General features: G+C 44.5%; 1 protein-coding gene across 1 annotated transcript in view; it reads left to right on the top strand.

The window, feature by feature from the left end:
• The window catches only part of CFAP58 (cilia and flagella associated protein 58), a 70,423-nt gene extending 59,087 nt beyond the window's left edge, over positions 1 to 11,336 (top strand). Inside the window, exons 17-19 of the mRNA XM_026069670.1 lie at positions 4,725 to 4,844; positions 6,874 to 7,007; positions 11,216 to 11,336. Coding sequence (XP_025925455.1) covers positions 4,725 to 4,844; positions 6,874 to 7,007; positions 11,216 to 11,336 — 375 coding nt within the window. The remainder of the gene's footprint in view (positions 1 to 4,724; positions 4,845 to 6,873; positions 7,008 to 11,215) is intronic.
• Positions 11,337 to 23,436: the final 12,100 nt, after the last annotated feature.

Here is a 23,436-nt window from a genome sequence, read left to right as displayed (position 1 = left end):
CAACCCCTCAAGGATGCTCTGCTGCTTCATGGCATCATAAACAAAATGGCTCTGGAGTTCAGCGTAGCTCTGACATTTTGGTTATAATGCCAATAAACAAGAAACCCCCCGTGGCATGTTGACTGACTTGTTTTCCTCAGCAAAGCTGTAAAGAACTGTAGTGTACTTAGAGTTACTGTGTTGCTTTCTCCCCCATACTAATTAAAACAAGGATTTTTAGCTAGCATAAATGTTTTGGGGATTGCCACCATATACAACATTATACACTTTTGCTCTACATCTTAATCATGCTTTTCCTTTAGCTGAAGGCAGCAAAGCTTCAGTTACTGGAGAGAGGAGCTAACACAAAGAAAATTTACTCTAACTGAAAGCTGAAAGGGTTTGGGATTTCTTGTGTGTGGTTTTTTGTTTTTGTTTTTTGATTTGTATGAGAGTGAGCCTTGGATGCATAATAGGATTTTGCAGGTCTAGCTTAGAAGGCTGTTGCCAGGTAAATCTGTTGAATTATCTACTCAGGAAGACAAGCTGGTAAAAATGAAAAAGCTGGGGCTTCATGGCCTATTTCTGCTGTAAATACATCTTCATTAAGTGTACAGTCATCCATCGTCTCTGGCTTAGAGTGATGCCTTGGGCATTGCTAACAAGTAGGGTCATTTCAGGAGTTTCCTGGTGTCTTGGAAAGGGAGAAGATGACATGAAATGGAGTCTCATTTTTTTTAGTCTTAATACCTGGTGCATTGGATTATCCCAGTGTTGCAGACTGCCTCTCCCTCCTTGTGAAAGCAGTTAAATAGCTTGGTGTTACTTTGGGTCTGTGTGACAGGGAAGAATGAGCAAACTGGGCTGTGCTGGTCAGCAGCAATAGCTTTTTTTGAAGTATGGTTGTGCTTGCAAAAGTGATTCTTCTTGTTGCAGACTGAGCAAACTTGTGACCGTGGAGTCCTGAAGAATCAATGCCTTGAAATTTGCCAAACGCCAGCCAGTCCTCTACAGAAGAAAATGATTTTTCTCAATTTGCTGCATAGCAAACAGACCAGGAGAAATCAGGACTCTGGCTGAGACAGCAGCTAGTTAAATTTAGGGGAAAACAGCAAAAAAACCCCACAGAATTAATGGGAGAGAGACTTAGAGACACAGAAACATACTGTCATGGCCTAGCCTAAAGGCAGATCTGTGGGCTCCTCAGAGCTCCCCTGGAGAACAAATCTAAGACAGGCAGGGCTGTTCTAAAAATAATGTGGCGTTTTATTTACACAACGTCTACAACAGGTATTTGCAGAGGCACTGAATTTCTCTTTGGAATGCCTGAGGTTTGACTGTAACCCTCAGTCTGAGTCTCCCAGTGTGCACTGCATACACAAAATGAATGTACCCTCATCTCTCCACCATAGGCTTGGCTTGGTTTGTGTAATCACACAAACCAATCTAGCTTGTTGAAATTATGGGTTCAGTCCTACAGTCATACACCTGCTGAGTTCAATGGGAATTTTACCATAGGAGGGATCACATAAAAAGTTTTGGTATTGGCCCAGACTTAATCTGGAGAAATGCACATCCCTCTTACCAATGAAAGCTTAAAATTGATGAATCTGGAGTTACAGAGAGATCTAATGAGTCTTCTTTCATGTCCTCAAGAAGAAGGGTAACACATCTTAGTGTGTTGGCGACTTGAGGTTCTTTTCACCTCAAGAACCTGTAATTCTGGCAATATCCGTGTTGTGATTGTAGTGTGGCATGAGGGTGTGTGTGTGTGAGGGGAGGCAATTTGGGACATGTCAAGGAAACCTGTCTTACACACGCTATAATGGTTTGACTTACTCCTGCACAATGGGTGTAGGATTTCATGTAGCATATAGTCTAAAACTATTTGCATAGCCACTAATACAAATGAATGGAGCCTACCGGCTTCTACTTTGGACGAAATAGTGTTCACTAATTTCCAGTAGACACCAAACAGGTAAGCTTACCCTCTTGTTTTTTAATTACTGCTACACTACTGATCTTCATTGCTAGCTTAGGACTTCCTTGTCAGGGCCAGGATACATTCTTTCCATCCATCTCCACTTGCTTCTCTCAGACATTTTAAGGAATGCACATGCATTTTATTTGTTTCCAAAAAGCAACATAGATCCATCTTCTGGGGGTATTAGTCTACACGCTACAACTGAAAGCAATGCTTCTTTGAATACATCTCACGTGTCAGACCACACTGCAGGTCCTTCCACACATCCCGAGCTCTAGGTGGTAGCTGGATATTTATGAGCGATCTGCACGTAATACACATTGCACAGCTTGTCTGTCCTTCCAGTATAGCCACAGTATTGCAGAAGCCAAATTTTTTTTTTTTTTCTTTTTTGCTGTCTTTTTTTTTTTTTTGCCAGACATTCCTGATTTTATGATTTTATATGTGTAGAGATAAAAGTACCTGGTTTAAGCAATGCCTTTTTTCTGATAGTATTGTGTGCACCTTAGATTTACTCTTGTGGATGCTGTTGTAAAATTCATTTAAAAGGTAAATACCATAATATGTGATACGCAAGTCAAATTTTTTTGCATCCTGGGGTAAAATGTCAGAGATTATAGAAAATGCCAACCTGTGAATACAAACTTCTGCTGATGAGAACAGAACTAAGTATCCAGGATTTTCTTTCAATGTTTTGCTGACATATGGTGCTTCTAACCCAGTGACATATTAATTGACTAGATTTAAAAGAGATGGACAGTGCTTAGCAGGGAAGGACAGGATACGCATTATAAGACAGCTGGTTCTGCCTCTGCTGGATTATGGAGACAATATATGTTGGACAGCTAATGAGTCTCTGTTGCATAAGATAGATACTCCTTATAATAGAATTGCATGCTTTGTCTCTAAATAGGGTTATTATACACACCATTGCACAATGTTTGAAGAGCTTCGTTGGCCCTTGTAGAGGGTTAGGAGAGAAATAAATTGGAAAACAATTGCACATAAGACCTTCAATCCATCAACTGCTCCATATTTATCCAAATTACCAGTGCACTCTTCCAAAATACAAATCTGCTATACATTCAAGGGTAGAATGTTAATACTGACCGGCCACATTTTGACAAGGCAGATTTTTCATACGATGTTGCTTTTAACTTGCGGCAAAACCTTACACCCACAGGAATAAAAGGTAGTAGCAGAAGCCACTTATAGTGACTTAACAACTCTCCACTGAGAATGAATTCTCAGTTTAATTTTTGTCACAATGCAAACTCCAGCCTGAGTCTCAGGAGGTCTCTTGATTACTCCGGAGATGAACTGTGAAGAACTGCACTGCATTTATAAGGGGTTAACCCCCAGGAATATTCAGAATTTGAGGGTAATGTTTGCAAAAGTGATTCATAATTTGAAGTGCTTCCATTTTTGGATCCCCAACTTGTGACTGTTCAGTGTGTGATTTTCAGGAGGTGCTAAGGTCGGAAAACTGTGGAGTCTTTATGCTGTTACAGATTAGATATCCAGGGTTTTACATGTTCAAAATAACAAGTCCTTTTTTTTGAAAATGCTGGCTCAACCACTGAGCAAAGTCAAGTGCAGCACTGTGTGGTTATGGCTCCTTTTCCCACAGCAACAGGGGACTTCTGTGGTAAGCGTTGCAGACAGAGCTTCTGAGAAAGTCAGCGAAAAACTGTTTTGTCAAAGCCAGTCTAAATAACCCCATATCCTACCTCTTACTTGTCATTTTTGTCCTCTTCAGTTAAAAATTCTTAGGTCTTTTGTCTGCAGGTCCAACTTCTAGTCAACTCCTTTTCACTGCCAGCTGTCTGGGTACCACTAGGATCTTACTAAATAATGTTAAATAATAACAGTCTTAGTCTGGCAGGGTAGATGATAAAAATACTGAAATATGCAAAGCTGTGAGGATGGCTTTGTTCACTGCTTTATTCCTCAGACAAAAAAAAGGACATCCTCAAAACACAGCTGAAAGCAGCCTTTCAATACAGAAATCCGCAAGTTGGTCCACAGTGTGTTTTCCATTTGGAAATGGTCATACCCAATTCCCGCAAGTATTGTGTTCTAACATGAAGCAAGAGCAGACACATGACAAAGGGAAATTATTTGCTGTTAGTGGTGCTAGTCATAGTTGTTACTATTTGTCCTTCCCTCCCCTGTCCCAGGGCCCCTTCAGTTAAGGTGAAGGGTTTATATATATATATATATGTATGGGTATATATACATTTATATACACATGTATGTATGTATGTGTGTATATTTATGTGCTTTGCTGAATTCTGTTTGGAAGAAGGAGTGGTTCTTTTGTACAGTCCTTGTTGAGGTTTCAGCTTCTGTTGAGTCTGGTCACTTCCTGTTGGATGGGGCTGTGATCCTTAATATAAGGCAGTGTGGCTCATGAAAAGACTAGTAATTAATTTCCCACCCCGGATACTTTTCCAGTAACTGTTTTATGTTCTCTGTGGTAAAGCGTGCTCACCGATGACAGCGTTTAAGAGGGTTTCATACGTTGTTCAAACTAGCTGGGTGTTTCTCTTAATGAGCTCTCCCACTGCTATCACAACAACTTTAAATACCTTATGGCTAGCGAGGAAAGACTGACACACAGGCAGATTTGTTTCTGCAAATATCTTCCTGATTTAGTTGCGTTTTTCAGTGAGGTTGATTTCATCGCAGGTTGTGCTGATGCTATAGTAGTTTCAAGTAAGAGCATTTATGTGTGCTTTTCCCTCCTTCTTTTTCTTAGGAAAAGGAAAAGCTATATGTGGAATTGAAGCATGTCTTGGCCCGACAGCCTGGACCTGAAGCAGCAGAGCAGTTGCAGCTCTACCGGCACACCCTCCGAGAGAAGACGAAACAGCTGAAGGTAAGAGATGTCCCCTGTCTCTGGCCAAGAGGCTGCCGGGCTTGCAGAGTTATATCCTTGGTGATCCTGGAGACCTAGGCTTTAAGAAGACTTCCAGTGATCGATGCGCATGCCTTAGCATATTAGATCAGGAAAATAAGGTTAATACTGCATCCTCCCCTAGGGAGAACCAATGGTGGTGGAATAGCTTTTTGTCACATAATGTTTGTTTGTTTCATTAAAAAAGAGAAAAAAAGTCTTATTAGAATATTAATGTGCAGCATATTGCTGTGAATGCTCTTTGTGCATGCATATTCTGGGACATAATCCGTTTTCCGTTGGGCTTATTCTCCTTCCCTTTTCTTAAATTATTAAGGTCTTGTAATAAGCGAAACAAAAGCATTTCATTTTCTTTTAACAAGCTAGCGGAAATATACTGAGAAACTGGGTCTTAAATTCTTGTTATTTCTCCTGCAACACATACACAAGTATTAGACTTGCAGCCTTTTACAGGGATAACAGGAGTCACCTGTCCTAACTTCTTGTCACCAGAGGAGTATTTCCTGGTTTTGAAGGAACCTTATGGAAAACTTTGAAAGCATGATATTAAAAAGTGATTCTGTGATAGAATTAGTTGATCTTTTCTCGTTCTTGTCTGCATGAAAGATCACTCTCCCCGGGAATTCATCTGCTTTTACAGCTCCTTCCTCTGTTGAAGTCATCATCTCCTGTTCACTGCATCATAATCATGTCTATACTAACCATGAAGAAAAAAATGCAGGAGCAGATGGGCCCTTAGGAAACAAAGAGCCTGTTATGCAAATCTTCTTAGCTTTCCGTGGAAGAGAAAAGCAATGAACGAAATGTAAAATAGAAGCCAAAATTTAGCTAAACTGAATGTGATTTGAAGTTTTCCATACGGTTCCCATTTGTCCTTAATGCAGTAAATTGCTACTGTGTAATTCAGGCAGTATGCTGTAGCGTACTGGTGTGCATGTCATTCTGTGGTGCCAGGTCAAGTTATTTTCCTTCTTATAGCAGGAGAGCACACTATGCATGCTCCTATTCTCTTTGAAGTTTATTGACTCACATGGAAGCAGCATTGTATTCAGATTTGCCCTGCCTGAAACTACTTTGCCTGTGTCGATTTAATTACTTCAGATAAAATTCCCTGTGAATAAAACCCATTAGTAAAGTTCCAGTTTGCTTTCCTCCAGGCAGGTCTCACAGTGTCTGCATGAAACAAGTATATAAGATGGTTCAGAAAGGTGGTACAAAAGCTTTACATTAATGCTGTAGAACATGATGACTTTTCATATACTTTTWAAATCGACCATCAGTTAGAAACACTAATAATGACCAGAAAGGCAGATGGTGGAAAGATTTCTCCATAATAGTTGCTCTATTAATTGAAAGTCTAGACACTGGTATCCTCTTCCCTAGCTGGTAAAAGATAGAAAGCACAACTCTAATTCCATTGCAAGCATTTAAGGCATTTTTAAATGTTCAGTTCACATTACACATCATAACTTKCAATTCTGTCTTGTTATACTGGAGAACTTTCATTTTAAATACCACAGTTTTCTTCAAACTGTGCAAATCTGCCATTACTTTGCTTTCGCTGTTGTAAATGATTTACATCAGAAATGCAAAATTAAGATATTGAAATTCTAGGAAAACATTACTTGTTAAAAGTGAACACACATACGTTTTTAAAGTTCCTGCCTTATTATTTTTTAAGCCCTTAATTTTGTGTTTTCATCTAGATTTGTGTCCCAGAGTATTAAAGGCTACTATATGTATTAATAATACTATTCCAGTGATGCTTAGGGTATATTTTACATGTTTTATTGTAGTTAAATGGCATAGCCTTAGTTTTGTAAACTGTCCTTAGAGGGGCAGAGGTGGTCAAATGAAACATCATGATGAGATGTGCTAGGAAACGATGATGCCTTATATGGTCGAATGAGAAAGGAAGAAGTGCCTGTAAAACTTACCTGTATGTGAAACTAACATCTTCTGTTTCTGCTTTTTGCCTTTCATTTGTTAGGTTTTGTCTTCAGAATTGAATATGTATGAATCGCAGAGCCAAGAATACAAATATGAAATTGAAAGACTTGCCAACGAGCTTCTGAATGTGAAAAAGAAATATCTGGCTCAGAAACGCAAGGAACAACAGGCCAGGTATGGGGCAATAACAATTTTGTCTATCCATCTCTCTGCATAAGCCTGATTTTTTAGACTCTCCATTACCCTTTTGATCAGAACGTGGCCAAATTTGACTGAGGTGATATAATTTTATTGTTTCATTTTCCTGAATGTAACCCTTCATATTACTTCAGTCTTGTTTAGATTTATCTTGATCCATGCTCAGGACAAAAACATACAGCAGCAATGTTGCTGTGTCTGACATGTTGTACAGTCCAGTTAAATTATTCATGCCAATGAGATGGTGCCCAGAGGACACAGAATAGTGTCTGATCTCTCACATCTAACAAGAGATCCTCAAACATTATAAGGATCTCAATGCATTATACAAGTTAGTATTAATATGAAATACATTATTAAAATGAAACACCTTATATGGGGGGATAACCTTTCTTCAGGTGGCAACTACATAATCCTGATGTAAGAGTAATGTCATCGCTGGGACTGATGAGTATCCTCTTCTGAGGCTGGATATCATTGCCAGTGGTTGCAGAGGAGAAGGACTTTCCCCATCCACTTCTTGTTCTCTTCCTACACTCAGGTGGAGGAAAGTGGGCAGTGCCTGTAGTCTGGCTTTGTCCAACTTCCTACTCGTTTGAAGGGAGATTGTAAGAACTTTCCTGTAGGAAGTTCTTGTCTCTCCTGTAACCAGTGGAAGTTTGATGGCACCTCCCTGTCACTCTCAGTCCACAACTGAGCATTCAGCTCCTTCTCTCAATTAAAAGAAAATGACTAGGATCTTAGTTACTCAACTTGTGATCCATTAAAGTGGCCTAATTTGAAGAGGCTGAGAGATGAGACTATTCTGATAATGAATTTCCAGTCTGGGCCACCAGAATTACTAGTCACTTCTGAAAATGGAGTTATTTGACTTTTCCTTTTAAAGAGAAATTTCTCAGATTTCTGCAGTCAGCTGATACGATTTGTTACCGTTTTTTTCTGTGTATGTCTTTTGTCTTTCCACTCTGCTTCCTCAGCCTGTCCCTTCCTCATATGCACTAAGAACCACAGCTCTGTGTGTTGCTGAATGTAATTCAAATCTGCCTGTATCCATTTCTTTCTTAATCATATTTTAGCCAGCAGTTTTGATGACTGAATTAGCAAAATAGTCAGTGATAAACAGTGACCTTTGTCCATCTGCAAATTGCGTAAGGTTACCTTAATGTCTGGAATTAGCAACAACTGTGCAGTGCTAATGGCCTTCCTGGAGCTCTAGGATCAATACATGAGGCTACCGTAATGTCTGGTAATCCATTTCCAGCAGTTAAGTATCCTCTTCACAATAGTTTTAATGTTTGCTTTTGGATCCTGGCTTCATGTTTCTTTCTGTTCATCTGATGAGAAGAAATTCACCAATGTTTTGTTGTTATATCTTACCTAAATTAGTTTCTGTCATAACTATTGAATCAAACACCTTGTTGGGGACATAGGTGCTTTAAAAAAACCTCAAAATATTGTGTGAGATGATAGTGATTGAACTTGGGTCTGTTGATTATCCATAGTGAGTGGAATTTCCTGGTGTGGGTCAATTAGTGCCAGACTCATCACACTGTTTATAGGGTCAGGGTGGGTATCTCTGCCTTTAGTTCAGTTTGACAGGTTGTTCTGCTTGTAGGCAGGCATGGTTGCAGTCCTGTGAGCATGATGTCTTTGTAACACCTGTGTTTTGGGAATATATCTGCATACTGTTGATGATGCTTCTTCAGGACCACAGCATCTCCTTCCCCCCACCGCTGGCTCAGAAGCTACCAGCACTCTACCCTCAGCCCTGGCTCACACTTCTGCTCGGTGTGAGGCAGCCAAGAGCCAGCCAGGTGCTGGGCTTGTGCTCTGAGCTGTCCCTCGCTGTGGTGTTTTCCAGACAGATCTGTTAGGCCACATCCTGCTTTAAAGGATATGTACCTCCCAAGGCATAACTCGGCACATCAGTCCCAGATAACTGCAACTTCGGTAGTCTCTAGACTCCTGTTTGTGTTGCCCAGCAGCAGTGAAACAGAAACAACCGTGTTATGCAGTCGCCCTTCTCCAAACTGCTTTCTCTGCATGGCATTTCATCCGCTTCCTGCAGTAGAGAGAGCCAGTTCTGCAGCCAGACCCTTCCCCAAGGAGTCTTTCACCCCCTGAAGTGCAGCCGTTCTGCGCCGTTCCCAGCCTCAGGCTGTGCTGTAATGGCAAAGCCTGGCGTGTAGACGCTAGCCAGAGAGCCAGGGCTGTTTGGTTCTTATAATCTCAGGYTGTTCTAAATCCCAAATGACAGGTAACCACTGACTTGGTCTCTATCACACTGGCTAATGTTAACACCATGTCTGTAATAAATGTGGCTGGTTTTGCTGATAAAAAGAGGATCCTGTAAGGACAACAGTGTAGCAGCATTATTGACTACACTGGTATGAAAGAGAATTTATACTCTCAGATAACCCTGCACAAAGGTATCATCTAAAGCTTTTATTGATTCACACAAGACAGTTCTGGTTTGTGATTTAAAGTCTTGATACTGAACTAATGCAGTTTTCCATGGGATGCTGAAGGAATATAATAAGAGACAACAGGAATTTAGCGTTGTTTTGGGTTCAAGCTGAAAATCCAATGTTTGAAATTTTGCTTGTGAATTTGGAATCCTCTTTTTCTGCTCTCTGATTCTGAATGTCAGCTTTCCCAGATGCTTTGGCACTCTTTTCCTCACTCTCCCCTTTCTCTTCTTCTGCTTCTTGCTCCCTTTCTGCTTCGTTATTTTTCCTAGTTGCCTCTAGCACCTGCATGTCAGTTTGATCCTGGTAAGGACTGGTAAGAAACTATGAAGCTAGCTTAAATCTGCACCAGAGACCTGATGCTTCAGCCCAACTCATGTAAATAACCATACTGAGTAATGTCAGTAGTAACTGAGAAGCTTTGCACCTGGCTGCTTGCGCATTAATTCTGCATCACAGTTCTGCTGCACAAAATTTTCCGTACCCATGAGCACCTCTGTGAGCTGTCTCCATGGGAGCCTGGCGCCAGAATGAGCAGGGACTCGACCCCTTTCTCTCCCCAAAGTTGGAAGTCCAGTGGTGTGACGGGATGAGCGTAGCATGCTAGTTCTTAGTCCTGTCAGCTGGCCCTTTTGTTAGTGCTACATTGATATTGTTTAAAACATTTACAAATGATTTTTATGTTTAAGTTCATCTGAGCCACCTTGCATAGCTAGTCATCATACAGGGTTTCTCTGAGCTTCCTTCTCTCCCCCCTAGATGGTAATATTGAGGGACAAACTAAAAAACACTAATTCTAGGAAGTCTTTTCCCCTGTGGGGGACTGAGGACGCTGATCARTCAAGACTAAATTTTGCAAAAGCCTAGTTGCACTCATGTTTGTGTCTCAGTCTCAATGCCTGTAAAATAAAAGTAATGGTACTGACCTCCTTTGTAAAGCCTTGAGACCACTACTGTTAAGATAAACTAGTACTTCATAAAGCCCCACTTGGTTAATTATAAATATCTCAAGACCCAGCTCTGAAACCTCCAGATATATCACAGCAAGTTTGAAATACTGTCCTTTATATTTGTTCTGCTGTACTTACCTCACCAGCCTCATTAGAGAGGAGACCGCGACCCCTTGTTCTGTTCTCTTAAGGCCACCAAATTCAAGCCCTCCCAGGTGCTCAGACAGAGCTGGTTCCTGGGGCTACCAGTGCGCACACAGCACCGTGTTGGTTTTCTGCAAATGTAGCAGGCAGGATAATTATCACTAGAACTTTGTTAAAATGTGAAGACAGATAACAGTATTTATTCATTAAAATTCAACAAAGGAAAAATATCTTCCCATCGCGCCTTTGATGAGTGTAGCTGTTTGTTTGAAAACAAATGTATACTTGCCAGAATGGGATGATGATTAGAAATCTGAAGTCACGGAGCTCATGCACAGACTTGTTCTAATGAGGTGCTCTGACCATTTTGGGGCTAGCATTAAGAGAGCTCATTTGTTTCTGATTTTTAATAATTCCAAAAAACATCAGCAGTCTTGTAATTAGATCCAAACAGACACCTAGTCTTGGTGGTTTAGCCTAACAGGCTTTAATCAACAATTTTTTAATGATCTCTAGATGCATGGTTGCATCAAAGAAACTTTGGAGGACACAGATTTCCTTAGTTTCTAAACAGTTGGAATGAAAAATGTATTTTTTTCCTTTTCTTTGTTTCTATTTCAAGGGAGAAGGAACGATCCTTGACTGACATGGAGTCTGAGTTTCCACGGCACAGACCTGATGTTCCTCGCTTCACTGGAGGGGGCTTTGCTCTCAGCAGACCCCTTCCCAATGTTACAGCTTAAGAACGGACTCACCTCATTGCATTCCCTCTCCCAATTCCTTGCTAAACTCTATTTGTATTGCGATGTTTGAGAAATTATAATTTAAAAAGTAATCCAGAATCATCTTTCCCTCTGAAATCACTGTATTGCCTTCAGAAAAAGGCATTTGATAGTAGAATTAATGCCATTTGGGTTTACCAACTGTGGACCAAATTCTGCCCTTACAATGCCAGCAGAAGCCTGCACTGGTGGAGTTGTGTGGTGAAACCCATGCTGATATTTCTTCTTCAATACTGTATCTCTTTATGTAGCATTATAACACCACAAAATGCCTTAATATGTAGAGTTATTTACCCTTTATCCACCTCTGTTGCAAAGACTCGCTCCATTTATCCTCTGACTCAAAGCATCTAAAAGGGATGAGAAAACAGAAAAGAAGAAAAATTAATAACGAGGTGTTCCCGAGCCTACTGAGCAAATCCAAAATTGACAACTCTTTACCTAGATGTGCACATGTAACAGCCCTTTGTGCAGGTAACATATAATTTGGTTTATTCAGTATTTGCTGCAGTTGTTAGTAAGATCAAGGAAATTTGTGGCCACAATGTACATTATTAAGAATGCGATTCTGTTTACTCTGATAGACACAAAGTGACATAATTATGTCTGTTCAACCAGGGAGATGATACACACTGTCTGGAACATGCTGTTCTCTCGTATAAATCCTTCCTTCTGATTGAAACCTGGGCTCAAAACATGGCAAACTTTACTCTTTATTTTCTAGGCACTTGGGCATTTTTGTAACTTTCAGAAATTGTTTTTGCAATACAGCAGGAGCCCTCCAACCTTTTCAGCCAAAAGAGATTTAATTATCATTCATTAACAAGTGAAATAACAAAGTCACTGCATGAGGTGCTGAAGTATAGAAAACTTTCTAGCTGTAAAATAAAATGTTTTGAAACTGATTTGTACATGGAAGTTCTTTCCCAGCCTGGGGGATAAAAATACTTGTCCACAGAGATATGCTGATAAATATTTCACATGCACAAAAAACTCTTTGCAAAGATTTTGATTTTTTCTTTGGTGGAATACATAACTAAATATTAAAGCTACTGTGGGAAACTTTTAATGGAAGTGTTTAATTCAGAGGAATCAAGTTAAATACGACAGGGATCTACTTTGCTTTTACATCAGGGACTGGAACACTTAGTCATCAGATTTATTGTATTTTTCTTTTGTTCCCCAAATGCTATTATTGCTCCTTCACTGTCAAATGTATTATGCTAAAGTTATCATTTTAGGGCAGTCATGCTGTCTGAATCGTGTCTTTTGTGAGCGTGACATGTCCTTATAGTTACAGTAATTCAGTCACAGTAAAATCAGAATAACTGACCTGGGCACTTAAGTTTGAGGGGATCCCAAGTAAATTTTAGCTGAGGCTTTTGGAAGAAGGTCTTTGTTCAGGTTCTGAGTATCCAGCATGGAGCTGGACTCTGCCATGCTGACTGATCCTGGAAAGTAATTTGTACTGAAATAAATTGGCAAAGGCACATTTATTAATGCATGTGAATAGGAGAGGCACCGTTAGACTGACAGAATACTATCACACTGTRGAGAAACAACTTATTTATTACACTCTGAACTGTGCAGCATATTTCTTAACTTAATCCAGAGATAATTCAAGTCTATGTTCATCTTTCCATCTGTTTGATATCAGGATTTAGAAGACAAGATGTTGCAGTGGTTACAGCCAAGGGAGCGAAGCCAAGCAAATGGAATCTGTTCCCTAATTGCTTACATTTTTATGAATGCACTAATAAAACATCTTCTTCCATATTTATATGTATTTAATAGTAGATTCCATTGCATAGGTTGGACTATTTTTAGAGTAAGACACTCCTGCCCTAAATAATTCTTGGCCTGAGTTTTCCAGTTTCTAAAATAGGTGTGATAATATTTGACTAAGAACTTGCAAAGATGAATTCACCTCTGTCTAAAAAGTGCTTAGTCTTCTCAGATTAAAAAAACCATAGAGGAGTGCAGAGAATTGTAGTTATTTCGTGCAAAGTGTTCTTCCAGTCTGCAGGCCTGGGAAGCGAGTGCAGTAAATGTCACCTACGGAGCGCGGGAGCTGTTAGTGTGTTCATCCACACCTTCGGGCTTCCAGATAGGAATGTGTTGGCTACTCTCTCCAGTTTTATTGCATTTGTTACTTACTTCCAGAGAAACTGAATTCACATGGTAAGTTGAAAAAAAACCCAAACAAACAAAAAAATATAGTCATCGAATTATTGCCAGTAACTTTTAGCATAATCAGGAATTGAATAACTGCAGCCAGCTTAATTTACAGTGCCAGCGAGTCAAACCATTTCTGAGTTCATGCAGTAGAATGGATTAAAGCACACCGAATCCCTTCCCCCATCCACTCTATAAAAGTCAAGGAACTTGAAAAATCACTGTAGATGTCTGTGAACCCAGCTGATGCTGAGGTGCTTTTAGCGTTCAAGGATTTGGCTTGCACAGCAGGGAAAGGCAGAGCATTAATGAGAGTATCATTTGTTCAGTCACTGCTGCATTGCGAGCAGCAGTTCTGAAGTGCTTCTCAAAGTTTCGTTGCAGAATAATGTTAATTGAATTCCAGCTTGTGCAAGATGTAAGCCTAGAAGTAGCGAGCATATCTTTAACTTCTTGTTCCTGTAAGACATGGGAAAAGATGGAGATGAAGGGCGGTGATCCATGGCACTTAGGTCAGAAGGAGTCTTTCTTCACTTTAATGGGTTTGGATTGCAGCTGTAGGAGCTTGCATAGTAAATCTCTCCTGGATTCTCTTTCAGTGAGCAGGGTATATAATATTGTTTATTTTCAGAGTTCTTGCAACACGTAGGTAATGTTTTAAGTAACTTCCCATATAACTTAAGCTCTGATCTTGTCTGGTAGGTCTGTATTCATCATAGGCATGAGCAGGACCCAAACAAGGCACTGTACACTGAACTATGGAGTTTTAAGTGCAGAGCATGACYTTTCTGTGATTGCCCGTTAGCTACTAAAGCACATGGCACAAAAACCCAGTCCTTAATTTACACCCTGCTTTATGACTTCAGAGCAATAGCAGCACATACTGCACAACTGGTAACGTGGCCTGCAGGTGTAAATCCGGGATCCCTTTAAATCAACAGCAGTAAAAAACAGGTCACAACTCAGGCTTTGTAATGTTAAGAGCTACAAACACACCAGGGCAGAATTTGGAGGCTGAAGGAAAGGGTGAGTGCTTGATACCTGCAAATAAGAGATTTTTACAAGAGATTTCACAAGGGTAAAGGGAGCAGCAGGTGTTGGGGCCCTGAGGGCACTAACAGGCCTTAATGGCCCTGATTGGCCTCACCTGGAGCCTCCTCAACCTATTTCAGCCCAGCTTGGGCCATCACCCCCTTCCCAGCAACCCTGTGGTAGTGCTGGTCTCCAGCTCTGCTGCAGCCCTGCCTGGCCATGGGCCCTGCTGGTCCCAACCCAGCTCTGCAGAAGTTCCTGATGATCTGGACTCTTGGCTGCCATCTGCGGTCTGTCCTGTTTGCCTTGCCTGGGTGCCCTGCTGGCCCTGGGATCCCTCCCGGCTCCCTGGTCTGCAGGGAGCTGCCAGCCCTTGCTGTGCCCTGATGGCAGGGTAGAAAAACAGCTTTAGTACCACCTGCTAAAGAGCCTAYGAGAGTGAGCTGCCACGTGACTGGAAAGGAACGGATTGCAGGAAAGGTGACTCAAGGTGGTGAAAGCCCAGCTGAAAAAGAAGATGCCTCCTGGCTATGCCAGACAAGAAGCCCCTGAAGAGGTGCTCGTCTGTGTGTCCTGGAGCACTTCTTGCAGGTGGGTTGCAGCAGCTGCGTAAGCCTCCATGCAGTGTGCCTGGTCTCAGGTTGCTGTTTCATGTTCTTGTACCTGGGTGAAATTACTGCACCCCAGATTAGTTGCAGGATGGATAGCAGAGAGAAACAGGTCCTTAATTTACCCACCACCACCACCTTGCCCAATATGAAATTACCAGCAGATTGAGTTAGTGGGAGAGTTGGAAGGAGAAGCCAGGCAGCAAAGCCAGGAGGTTACCACTGCTGAAGAGTTGATGGCATACTTCCCGAAAGCTGGCTGGTCCCAACTGTCTTTACCCAAATTAGAGCATCTAAATCACGTCCACTTGTATTTAGGTACTTTGGCAATTGAGTATTATTTTTTCCAGCAAGTGGTTTAGCTGTTGTACGTTCTCTTCTATGGAGAATATTTTTAGTTTGTTTCTAAAAGCAGTAGGTTGATTTTGATGCTCCTCTCTGCTCGTGTACGTTTTCAGCAGCCCCACACAGATTTGCCTGGTTACTTATGCTATTCAGTATGTGAAGGATGTTAGGATCTGATCCTACGGTGTTGTAAGGGACCTAGTTTTCCAGCTCTTTCTTATAGTGTTTGCTGTCAGCTTCCTACTGGGAGGCACTGGGCTCTCTGGCCCCTTGCTCAGGTGTCCCAGATGAGGGGCCAAACTGTCCCTGGCCAAGGCACCCCTTTAATCCCCTCCTGCAGTAACAGCTCGCCTGCACCTACCGCAAGGCCAAGGAAGCTGCAGCTGCTGCTGTTGGGTCTGATGTGCAACAGGACTGCCACTTCACAGCYGACTTGTGACAGTGCCAACCCAGACCTGGTGCCCAGGGAGGGGACACACCACACTGGCACTCAGTTTTGGAGCCACTGAGGCCTTTCTTCTCCCYGCTGTCTGTTCGTCGTTACCCCTCAGCTTGGTTTCTGCCCGAATTGGAGCAGCTAAGTAGGTTTGTTGAACCCATATACCTTGTGTAAATCCTTCTGCTGACCTTYGCAGGTTTATATACCTCCTCGCAGGTGTGCAGAATTGCTCAGACAACCCTGCATGAGCAGGGCTGTAGGAGAGCCTCTCGGCAGCCGAAACGGGCTCAGGCTCCTGGCGTGCTGGGTGCCAAGACCTTACCTCTCCCTCAGCTTGCTCCCTGGGGGAGCGCAGGGTGCCAGGCTTGCCCGTCCCTTCCCTGCGTGGCCTGCTGGTGGGCTTCTCTGTAGGGTCTTAGCTGGGCACCAGGTGAACACAAACAGCATGCACAGGGGAAGGGGTGTTGATTTTTAGGGTGAAGGGGGTGCTACTGGAGGAGGAGATCAAGTGCTAAACTCTGCAGGGCGCTCTGAAACGGGGGGAAGGGAAGCTCTGCTTTYGTGCTGCAGCCTTGGCTGGCAGCGGGCTGTTTCTGAGGCTGCTGYATCTTGTTTCAGGGCTGGGGTGTGCAGCAGCCGCCGTTGCCTTCCTCTGCGGGTTGGCTGCTGTCAGCCCCTTAGGGCTGGGGCTTAAAACTCAAGTGTCTCAAGCTGTGTCGGAGAGCTCTGAGCTGGGTGGCCACCTCATGTTTGCTCGAGTGAATGCAAGCCCGTGTGTGTGTGCACATTTTTGTGAACAGAGCCTCGTTTGGATCTTATGTTGTCAGCGCTAAGGCTTCAGTGATGTGGAGCTGGTTACACAAAGGTGGTTTTGGACTTGGATTTCCCGAGGAACTGAGATTCTTGGTGCCTTTGTGTGTCTAAGAGCACATGCTCTACTTGCTCCCGTGGCTCCTAGTCTCTTTGCTTCCTGGCTGGCTTGGGCAGTGCTCACCTCACCCAGGGCCTCTTGCAAGAGGGCTTCGATGACCTCAGATCTGTACGTCATGGGCAAATGACACATAAGCACTTCCTTAACCAGGTGTCTTTGTGGCCTTTTAGCTGGGGGTCCTTGTGCTACAGCCTGAGTGCCTTTGAGGTGACGGGAAGGTACTCCATCTCCCAGGGTTGATAAAAGGCCGGGCAGACCAACCTTGTCGCGGCTGCCCACAACTCTCCTGCCAAACGGGGAGTTTCCTGGTCAAATGCCCTGTGCTGGCTCCGAGGGCAGTCTGGCTCAGCTTGCTGTAARTCAAAGATCAGTGGTTTTCTGTTATTCTCTGTTGTTTTGCAGGTGTGTTTTTGTGTTTTTTCGGGGGGTGAGAGAATGTCAGTCTACCTAACATCCAGAGAGAAGAGAGGGTACGAATGTTGCTTTGAAGGATCTGATTTTTTCAGGCTGGACCTTGGYAGACCTGAGTTTTTCAAGACAGCCAGTAACCTCGACAGACGTGAAGCGGATATAACGCTGCACTCTGCCAGTCTTGACTATTTGAACTGCAAGTTCTTCGCTGTAAGAACAATTTTCCAAGGCTCTTTCTAGGCAGAAGGCAAAGCAGCAGTAATTTAAAGCCATTTTAATCTGAAGTGAGGATGTCTACATGGGGTTTTAATGCACTTCAAGTTAAGTATATATTTGCAACTTTTGTCAATCTCTCAATTTTCCAAGTGTCCCTGTGGAAACAGGGTGTTTGTGTAGTGGCGTAACATCGACAGCTGAGTCTTGCTGGGATCTGTAGGCTCTAGTATGATTAAAAGCAAAAATAGTAAGGGAGTGGCATATTTGCAAACAGTACTGTCATGTAGATGATTATCTGTTTGTAGGGAGAAATGGTTAAAAAGAAACTGGTCAACACCTTCCATTCCTGCCCCCCTCTGCAGGAACACCCTGAAGCTTTGTCTTCAATATGGAGTATTTCTGGGGAAAAGCAGCTGTTTTGTCCCCCCTCAAAAAGGCTTTTCAAAACTGTTGTGCCTAGCTTGAGTGAAAAATGCATTTTTTTTTTTTCCCCTAGGACTGCTTTGATGTTCATGTAATCACAAACGATCATGCCAGCGGTCGCCCCACGGCAGCTGGGCTGTGGGGATCGGCCCCATGTGTGTTCCCAGCCAGGCCCAGTTGCACAGCAAAACGTGTTCGCTTAAACTCCCTTAAACTCCAGATGAGAAGCTGCCCACAGCAGCAGTTTCCACGAGCCTGTTTGCCTTTGCAATAAGGCAGGCTAGGAGCAAACACACGTTCAATTACTGCGTCTCTCCTGACGGGTGGTAACCTGCAGCTTTGGGAATGTCCTCAGAATTGCTGGTTTCTGCTCTGCAAAAGCTGCGCTGAGCCTTTAGCTGCCCCCTCGCATGAAGCGCGTGCGGTGGCGCGGCTGGATGTCACTGCAAGCTCGGGGGGGCTGGTCCTAATAAAYGTTCCTGTTTGCAAGTCCCCACCTGGGCTACCTCATCCTGCCTCATCCCCTGCAATTTCAGTGTTACCGTTCGGATGTATCCTCTCCTGGCAGGTTAGCAAAACTCATCGCTGAAGTTTTATCTTCACTGAGTGTGCACAAGTCTCTCAAATTACCAAGTCCCTTGCTAWTTCAGGTGCTGTAGAGGAAAAAGAGAAAGGCAAACCTCAAATATCTCAAACCACCCTTCTTTACTAGCCTTGCATTTTTTTCTTAGTTGTGAGCTATTTATTAGATCCTGATGCTTGCACCAGTCCTGAACTTGGCTGACTTTCAATAGTTTTCTTGCCAGAGTTATCCTCAAAATTCCTTAAAGCTATCTATGTTTGGATTTTTATTTTTTTTGGAACAGATCTTGTTGTTCTTGTTGCTGAAATGAGTGTTTTAATTTGTATGCAGTACCGCAGACAAGTTAGAGCTTCATGTATCAACTGGAAGAAGTGAGCAATTAAGCGACTTCTGTTACCCAAGTCAACAGATCTCTGCTTGAGTACATTAGCTGAGGATTTAGTGCATTTCCAATTTACATCTAATCAGGTGCAACTCTTTGCTCTTAATATGATGTGTGCTCACTGGATCTTAGTCTGATTTTGCTTCAGCTTTTAGCATTTATATCACACACGGATGGCACATGCCCCGTTCCCAGGCTGATTGCTGACCCATGGTCACGTAAATGCTCTAGATGGGTATTTTAGGAACATTTTCAAAAGCATTTGAGAWGCTTCTCATCAGGAGTGTTGAGGCTCTGGTGGCAGTGGGGTTCCTGGTGGGTCTAGCTGTGGTGGGTCCTGCYGGTGATTAGGTGCCAAGGCAGGATGGACGTGCATCTTTTCTGTGTTCAGATGCTTCCTTAGCACCAATTCCCCTYCCTGTCCCCAGCTCCTGCCCTGCTCCCTCAGGGCAGGGAGGTGTTAGAAACTGGCAAAGTCTGTGCCTGCTGATGAGGATGAGACTTGCAGACCCACAGAGATATTGCTTTTTGGGTGATGGACCTGAGTTTCCCCCATTTCATATGGGACCAGGAGATCATCCCCATAAAGCGCTTGCTGGCCCCTGTCTGCCTGGCTCTGGTGGAGTGTGCGAGGGCTGGACGGAGGAGCTAGATGAAGCTTGGCCCCCCCTTTCCCAGCTACATGTGTGGACCCAGCAGCCTCCCGCCCCGTGCCGGCCACGGCACGCTGGGGCAGAGCCGGTGCGGGGAGCCCGTGCGGCCGGGCTCTGCGCTCTGCTCGCTCTCTGCAGGAGCAGATGCCTGCGGTTTCCGGAGCTGTCAATCATGCACTGCTCACAAGCACTAACATTCAAATTGAGCAATATCAAGGGGAATTACATGCCAGCATCGCTTGTCTGATCGAGAGCTTCACCCCGCGCTCCTGAGGGACGCGTCTTGTAATTTACTGCAGGGCTGAGGGATAACTGATTTTTCTATCCGCTTTAGCGTGAGCTGGCAGCAAACTATCCAGGCCCTCTGCCGACCGACTCGTATCTCTTGCCTGTTTCCTTTTCTGGCAGCTAGCAGATTTCTGCTGGGCTTTGACCAAGTTTTGCAGCTGAGGCCTGGGTTTCTTCRTGCTCTTTTATTTCATGTGCTGGCAGCTCTGATTTCCCTGTAGCTGTCCTGCATCCCATGCCTGTGCCTCGCTTGCCCTTGGTTGCCTTCAGCTCTGAAGCTGGAGCATCCCAACAGCCCAAGGTCTGCCTGTGGGGAAAGCGGTGGCACGTGCTGCTGCCACCATGGTGAYGGGGCTCTGCTGTTGTCCAGGCGCATGAAACATCTGGATAAAAGCTGAACTGGAGGGAAGAAACTGGAGGCTGTGGCTGTTTTGCCTCTGGTGCTCTGCAGGGGTGAGATGGGTTGAAGAGATCTTCTTGCTGGTGATGGGGAGGGGAGCCCAAGAGCTTTAGCACCAAATCCTGAGCTAAAACTCACCTGAGCACAGCACAGAAGAGTATTGCGGTCTGTCTAGTGTGTCACAGCGCTGTCTCCTGGCATCAGGGAAAACYGATTTCTCCTGCTCTCTTGCGACACTGTAACCTGCCCGATATCCCTCATCACCTCCACTTGCAGCCCTGTCCACGCGCTGGTGAATCCCCCTCACGTGGGCTAGCGGAGCCGCTGGCTGGGTAGCCGGTGTGTGCTGTTGGTGACACGCTGCCCTTCTCCCTCTCTYCCCCCACCAGCCCACCTGAAGAGGTCAAGATCTGCTGAGCAACCCATGGGCTTTGATTAAACAAGCCATAAAGTGGAGCACCGAGACTGGCTTCCCACTGAGCTCTGGTAACGCAGGCTAATTGACCTTAGGAAACTGCCTTTGGCAGCCTTTCATGCTTTTTATGGGAAAGTCTTGCAATCTAATTACCTCTCGCAACGGCCCTTTTATGGGGTTATTAGTTTAATGTGGCTCAGTGAAATTTGGCCTGGGGGAATCTCAAATCCTAGAAAACTTAAGTGTTTGTGGGACAGACAGATGAAAACCTTCCATGGGTCTATTTGACTTTTGAAAAAACAGGACTGGTTTGTTGAACAATATTCCGGCTAGGAAATGCTGTCACTTAAAGCACAGTCCATGTAGCAATGCACTGTGGGCCAAATGTTGCTCAGAGCTGGTGAGTGTTGGAAGCGGAGATCCTTGGGGTGAGTGAAAGGCCAAAATGTCCCCAGCTTGAGTATGGAGTAACCTCACCCCCTTCTCTCCAAGTGTGGACCAGGTGAAGGTGCGTCTCCACATGTGGCTGCCAGGTCACAGCCAGCATCTGCCCTTCTCTTGTCCCGGGCCTGTCCTGAGGCTGAAGGAGGGAATTCAGAATAAAGGTGTCAGACTGATTTCCAGCTCCTCACCACCTGCTTTGGATGATGGCTCTTGTCTAGGGTCACAACCTCCCAACCTCACAGATGTTCATCTGGCTACCGCAGAGGGCTTGGGCTTCCTTGCAGCCCTGGTGTGTTTGGTCACAGCTTGGAGAGCCCAGGGGTGCCTTGAGCTGGCATCTCTACTGAGGGAGCACCASGCTTTTTCTTGGCCTTGTCCGACCTTCACAAACCCTGCTGGGCTTTATCGGCCCCACTGGGTGCCCAGGGAGCAAAACCCACCCCACTGTCCTCTGATTTGATGGTGCTGTGGTAGAAAGTGGGTTTTATAGAGCCCATGTGGCACCAGAGAGAAATGATAGCTGTAAGAATATTTTACCTTTCTCCAGCACCTTCCAGATAAAGACCACAGGAATAGGGCCAGCATTGACCATGTAGGCTTTATAATGACCCTACTTAGGGGAGAGATACCTGTATTGCATCTCTCGGACAGGCATCTGGAAGCACAAGATGATTTCTGCTCAGTCAAGCCTGCRGCAGACCCATGTTTAAGGTGTGCGGGATCTTTACGATAGGGTCCAAGCACCTTGCAGTCTTTAATCTTCACCTGGCACAGCAGTGATGGGGGAAGTCCTCCTGGCCCTGGTGCAYGGATGGGAAAGTGGAGCCGAGCAGGGGAGGGCAACTGCAGATGCGTCGTGGCAGGGACTCGGGCCAGGTTCCCTGCACCGAGCGTCCTGGCCCCAGGCRTTTTTTCCTCTTTGATTTGCTCACAAGACAACTTCCAATGCAGAGCCTCAGGCAATTCCTGGCTGGATCAGGATGTTACAAGAAATGCTGCAAATCTACCAAGAAGTTTTTCAAGTGACTGCTTTCCCATTGGAGTYGGCACAGCAAAAGCAATGTTTAGGTGAGATGCTTCATCCCTTTTTTGAATCTTTTCTTCTAATACCCTTGTCAAAGTCTTGCAGGCACTGCAGCTCAAATCACCTTGCATTTTTCTTGTGATTGCTTCACCTGATATCGTGGTGAGCGTTCGTATCAAGTTGGTATGTGATAGATGGTTAGATTTGTGCTGTACTTTGCAGTCCAGGGGTATAAATGTTTTTAAGCTGAACAAGTCAGTTAAACACTGGCACTGTCTGCTGCTCCCTCATCAGCATTACAGGCAGAGAGAGATAAAATAGCAGTGGTAGTTGTGGCGATAGAATGTCGCCTGCAAATAAGGTAAGCACAAAGACCATTTCCAGAGACAGATGGAGTACAACTTCCCTGTAATATCCCTTGAACTATTTTTAAAGTGGGACAGACTTAAAAACCCATTCAGGACAAGAGCAGTGTGGAAGGTGTGAAGGTCTGGGAGCTTGGGAGAACATTAGGACTTCATAAAAGTTTGAAGCCTATTTATTAAAAAAAAAAAAGGGGGGGGGGAGGCAGAGAAATAGAAACCCAAATGCCAAGGATGCTCCTCTGCAGGGATGTTGCAGACCAGGTGAGATGATGCTGGTGGTTACCTCCACCCAGCCCTCTGCAGGTGGGTGACTCCCTGCCTTGCAGGTGGTCCTGGCAGAGGCCTCGTGGGGGCCGGGCTCATCTCCAGTTGCAGGCAAAAGAGGGAGATACCCGGGCGTGAGGGAGGCAGAGGGATGGTGCCCTGAGCAGTCCTTGCCAGAGCTGCTGGAAATCCCCCCCAGGCAGGGGGCAACCGAGGTGGGACTGACCCGGGACCACAGCAGGGCTGCCATGACTGGGGCCAGCACCCGAATCTAAAGCGCGGAGGCAGCTGTATTTACTGCGCAGATCAGGTGGCAAAGCCCCTTCTCCAGCATCCTGCGCTTTGCTGTCCTGCTCGTGGGGCTGCCCGGCCTCCGAGAGGCCCTTGCCCAGCACTCGTGTCACCTCCAGGCTGTCACCTCTGCCAGACAGGTCTGGGGGCCTCAGTCTCTTGACCCCCTTCAGTGACTCTGCTCCTCTTTGCTTTAYCCTTGAGGAAGCACCAGGCGAAAGGCAAGCTCTGCGAGTGGGGAGCCCTGGCAAAGGGGTTTGGTTGCTGTGATGGGTGTGAAGCTGCCCTGGTCCCCCATGATAGGAAGATCTCCAGGATCTCCCCTTATTTTGCTCCCCAGAAGCACCAGTAACCCAGCRGGTGGTTTTGTGC

Source organism: Apteryx rowi, unplaced genomic scaffold (genome assembly GCF_003343035.1).
Source record: "Apteryx rowi isolate R43461 unplaced genomic scaffold, aptRow1 scaffold_3, whole genome shotgun sequence".
Classification (NCBI taxonomy): Eukaryota; Metazoa; Chordata; class Aves; order Apterygiformes; family Apterygidae; genus Apteryx; species Apteryx rowi.
Note: the sequence above shows the minus strand (reverse complement) of the source record. Positions and strands in the feature narration are given on the sequence as shown.